At 39.3% G+C, this 5479-nt stretch overlaps 1 protein-coding gene across 1 annotated transcript; it reads left to right on the top strand.

The window, feature by feature from the left end:
• The first annotated feature begins 1893 nt into the window (after nucleotides 1-1893).
• On the top strand, nucleotides 1894-4954 carry LOC146165635 (uncharacterized). Its single transcript, XM_083380991.1, has one exon. It carries the CDS (start codon nucleotides 1894-1896, stop codon nucleotides 4771-4773), a length of 2880 nt encoding a protein of 959 aa, XP_083237117.1. The 3' UTR covers nucleotides 4774-4954.
• The last annotated feature ends 525 nt before the right edge of the window (nucleotides 4955-5479 follow it).

Raw genomic sequence — 5479 nt, 5'->3', positions numbered from 1 at the left:
ATAATTCAAAAAACGTATTTTCTAGATTATAAATAACGATTAGTACAAATAATAAAAACAGCTGAAAACAGTTTTTAACTTTACGATTTAAAAAAATGTAATGGGAAAACATATTCTAGAGAATCTAACCTTTAACCCCGTGACCTCTGACCGGCTTGTTTGGGCGATCACAATCTCCTTGCAACAAAATAAACCTTGCTTTAACTTTTTTTCCTAAACCAACATAACGTAGGTTAGCTTATTGTGAACGTTTTATATATTTTTACAATCCCAAGCATGTGTTCAAAAATTGTTTGAACTTTACACAGTCAGGTGTGAGCTGCGTAATTTGAGTCTACAAATACCTGACGTGAAAAGGTTGAGAAATAGCATAATCTCGCAAGTATTTCAAAGTAATACTCGCCAGGGTGTTTGGCTTAACTTGCCCTTGACCACCCAAGCGTGTCCCACGAGATCACGTGGTTCACGCTCGACTGCACAGCACTTTATTCTAGGAATTATCAGTCGCAAGAAATTTACTGTTTATAACATAGTTCCGCCTCTAGCCGCCTGCTATTTCCAGTTGAGTTAGGTGCTTGGTTGTAGAAGGTTAAAAAACGGCAACAATCATAAAACCGTTTGGTAAACTAAGATCGATGCTAAAATTGGCAAAATTGAAAAGCAGTCAAGTACAGAAAAGGATTAAATTTCTATTTTTGCAAAGAAGCCTCGAGTTTAGTGTGAAAAAAGCTAAAAACGTTTTACCAAAGAAATGTAACATTTACGAAAAAAAGGTAGGTTTAACTTGGTGTGAACTTTTTATATTTTTACAATCCTAAAATGTGTTCAAAATTTAGAAAACTTTATTTGAACTTTACACAATCAGGTGCGGGCTGAGATATTTGGCCAACATGTGCTCTCTTGAAAAGGTTGAGAAATAGTACAAACTTGCAAGTATTTCAAAACAATACTTGCCATGTTTAGCTGAACTTGCCCTCGTAATCCCGTTCTTCACCCACGACTGCACACCACTTCGTTCTCGGATTTGTTGGCTATAACAAAGTTACGGTTTATGACACAGTTCCGCCTCTAGCCGCGTGTTATTTGCAGTTGAGTTAGGCGCTTGGTTGAGGTTAAAAAACGGCAACAAATATAAGTTTGGAAAACTGAGATCGAAGCTAAAATTAGCGAAGTTAAACACAAAAAAGGATTAAATTTAAATTTATGCAAAGAAGCCTCGAGTTTAGTGTAAAAAAGCCAAAACGCTTGGCCAAAAAAAAAAAATTGACTCCAGCTGTAGAATCGAAAAAGGAACAATATCAACTTCGGAACAAAACACAGTTCGGATTAAGATCAAAATAGGACTAGTACGTAATAGACGTAACACCGTCTAAATTCTAGAAGTCCTAAACCGCCAGAATCAGGCCTGTACAACATTTTATCTAACCCCAAACTTCAACCCTATTTTTAACACTAACGCTTCTAATATTTTTAACTCTAACCGAATTTGCCACAATTTGCCTTTGTCAGTCACATTGAAGTGTTAAGGTTAACACTGTATTTTTGTTCAGTTTAGTTGAAAAACGAGCGCTATCATTTACCAATCATTTAATTTAGCAACTTGTCTACAAATAAGATAAGAGACGGTTAACCACTTTTATTTTGCGTAGTGCTAGGTGTGGACCTGAGATATTTTACTTTATTTACTTTATAAATAGTTTTTTCAACAATGTTTAATATGTCTGTTACGAACAGTTACGCGACACAAATTCAGAGATATTCTCGCCATATTGATGTTGTACACGTTGTTGACTTTTCGTTATGGAACATTCCTTAATATTATACGCTGATTAAACCGCTATATTTGCACATGCGTAGTTTAAAACAAGATATTGCACACTATAAGTTGGTAAAATGCAGTTGGGAATGTTTGCTTTTGTTTGTGCGTTGCTCGCCTTGTGCGTTGGAGCAAATAGAAGATGTGGCCAAGATCAGTTGGAATGCAGAGGACAGGGTGGCTGCATCAACCAAACTGAAGTTTGCGACGGGCGTTGGGACTGTTGGTATGCTGATGATGAGACAAACTGTACAACTTGCAATGGAGGGGCAAAGATGTGCGATGATGGGACGAAGTGTATTGGCGCAAATAAGTGGTGCGATGGGTTGGAGGATTGTTACGATTGGAGCGATGAATGGCACTGCACAACTTGCAATGGAGGGGCAAAGGTGTGCGATGATGGGAAGCAGTGTGTTCGCGCAATCAAGTGGTGCGATGGAGATAACGATTGTTACGATTTGAGTGATGAGACGAACTGCAGCAGTTGTGGAAGTGGCGCAGTACATTGCAACGATGGCCTTCAGTGTGTGAGTAAGCGGTACATATGTGACGATCTGTATGGGCCTCCCCCCCAGTGCTTGGACGGCAGCGATGCGTGGTTTTGCAGAGCTTGCCAGCAACAAGTGGCTGACAGTAGGATCCAGTGCGTCGGACGAAAGGAGCCTTGCGATGATTGGAATGTGTGGGATGGCGATATGTGGGTTAACGTAACTCACTGCACTAACCAAACAAGCAAAACCAAGTTTCAAGCGATCCACAACAACATGATCTGCCGCCAACTTATGGGGCCGTGTGAAGGGCGGCCAGACAGGGTTTGTGGGAATGGAAAGTGGGTTTGTGAGAAGGGAACCCAAACAAGTTCGTTACGGTGCAGTAAGGGTAATCTCATTTCCACCCATGATTATTGCGACAACCACATTCATTGCGATGATGATGAAATCAAAACTGGGATGGGATTTAAATGCTCGGGAACAAGCAGAACAGGAATTTGTGTTTTACCGCAGATAAACATCTACGACGATGAAGCTCAGTGCGCTGAGAAGTCAGATATATGTTTCGTTGATGGACAATTCGTTTGCTTCTTGTGTTTGGACAAACGACTGGTTGTTTCTCAAAACCAAGTTTGTGACGGAGTAGTTGACTGCTACGATCTTTCCGATGAATGTTTGTGCGACAACCAAACAGTTTGCCATAATATCTTGGGCGACGCTAGACACACTTGTCCTCCCAACCAAATGCATTGCCGCAATGCATCGGACTGCGTGGATATGGACAAAGTGCTTTGCAACCCAGAAGTTAGTTGTGTAGGAGAGAATCCAAACACGAAATATTGCGGACTAGCTCAGGATGATGGTGGAGTAGATCGCATGTATTGCCAAACTGGCTTCTTTTTACACCCCGTACGCGCCACAAAATGCGATGGCAGACCTGAATGTTTGCACATGGAAGATGAATGCGAGGGTTGTGAGCCTCGACCCAAGTTTTGCGATGTGGAGTGCATTCGTTCGATAGCTGTAATAGCATGTAAGGGGGTGAATGTTTCATCAGTGTGCGACGTACGTGGATTGTGCCCCAAGCGTCACGATTGCGCCAGTGGACCGCTCACCAGCATCGACGTCAACAACCTTTGTGACGGAATAATAGACTGCGATGATGGATCGGACGAGGATACGACGCGATGCAGCGAAACGAGATTTTACTGTCGCAATGGAAAGCCCCTGTCGGTCGACATAAACTTGGTTGAAGATGGATTCCCTCAATGTTCGGACGGAAGTGACGAATGTCCGCCCATAAGTAAGCGAAGTTCCATTTTCTCAAATCAAAAGGAAATGATCGCCAACCCTGTTTACAGAGCTTTCTTCTGGTTAATGGGGTTGGCAGCTGGCATCGGGAATTTAGCTGTTGTCGTTATTACTATAAAGGACATTGTAAATAACAAGAATGCAGATAACTTCACAAAAAGCACATACATATTTTTGCTTAGTTTGGCACTTGCTGATTTTTTCATGGGCATTTATCTTATTGCAATAAGCGTAAAAGGTTTACAGTTTTCTGGGGAATATTGCTCGTTTGACGCAGTTTGGCGTACAAGTGGCACTTGCTCCATTCTTGGGGTGTTGTGTGTGGTAGCTACCATGGCCTCTTCGGGTACTATGGCTGTTATGACAGCGTTTAGACTTGCAGCAGTTTACAAGCCATTTATCACTAGAACGATGGAGCTAAAGGGGATTTACATTTCATGTGCATGTGTTTGGCTGTTTGCAATTTTATTTTCACTTCTGCCTTTGTTTGATTACAGTTCAGGATATTTTGTTTCTCATGTTTGGTTTTCAAGTAGATTTTTTAAAACTGATCAAGTCATTAAACAAAAGATGGTTGATTTGGTCAATAAAATAAAACCACATAACATGACGTCACTTCATTGGCATGACGTCACTCTGCTAATGAGCAATACTTTTCCCAATCAACCGATAAAAGGAATATTTGGTTATTATGGTGAAACTAGTGTTTGCATGCCCAGACTGTTCGCCTCTGCAAATGACGCTTCTTGGCAATATTCTGTGTTTCTTATCACACTCAATTTTCTGCTGTTCATTTTCATGCTTCTGGCTTACATACTGATTTACATACGAAGTAACAAAATGGCTAAATCTAGAAACAAGCAACCAAACAGCAAAATGCAAAAACGTATTTCTCGCTTGCTTATTACTGACTTTTGTTGCTGGATCCCAATGTGTGTGCTTGCTTACTTGGCTGTCTCTGGTGTTCCACTTTCCAATGATGTTTATCTTATTAGTGCTGGTATTTTGCTTCCCATTAACAGTGCATTGAACCCCTTGCTTTACTCCACATTGATAGAAAGATGCACTGTTCGATTGGAGAAACTGAAAAAACGTAAGATTCCTGCCTTAAGCAGAAATAAAGAAGGGAATGTCATAGCAGAAAGTCAACTTTAAGTCCAGAAATAGAAAATATATAGTAATTATGGACCACTTATGTACCATTTGAATCAAGGGAAACCATATAAACACACGAAAGTTGACTAAATCACCCCTCACAAACTTTAAAATATTGCAAAATCTTCATGCTAATTTATGGCATATATAATCAGAAATCACCATCGTTTTATTTTTCTGTTTTTCAGTGAGCTCGTGTAAATATTGTCGTTCGAATTGTATTAAATTGTAGTCTCTATGTTCATTTATAATATATGTGATGTGTGCATTTTAACAATATAACCATATATTATTTTAAAATCTTGTGATTATTTTTACACAAGCCAATAAAAAATATAAGGTGAAAGCATTAGGGTTCACAAAATAAAACCATTTTCATTCAATGGCTTGCTTGCCCAGTGTTAGGAATAGGAAAAACTACCTCAGTGTAAGCCATTGTTTACAACGCGAGCCTATAGCGACTCCTGATTACGTTTTCCATCAAAGCTTCCTGTCTTTAAACGTATAGCGATGCTCCTTATATACCGGGAAGTGTTTAGTTTTGTATTATATTGGCGCTATACTATTATTAAAGCACTATAAAAAAATCGTTTTTTATTGATTGATTGGGAATAACATCTATTCACATTTAGATACTAGCTTGGCAATAAAAGTGGTTTTAAAAAATTAAATAAAATTATTTAAACTTGGAAAAAATAATTAATTT

The sequence above is a fragment of the Ascidiella aspersa genome, chromosome 2, assembly GCF_963924565.1.
Source record: "Ascidiella aspersa chromosome 2, kaAscAspe10.2, whole genome shotgun sequence".
NCBI lineage: Eukaryota > Metazoa > Chordata > Ascidiacea > Phlebobranchia > Ascidiidae > Ascidiella > Ascidiella aspersa.
This window is presented reverse-complemented; position numbering and strand designations above follow the sequence as displayed.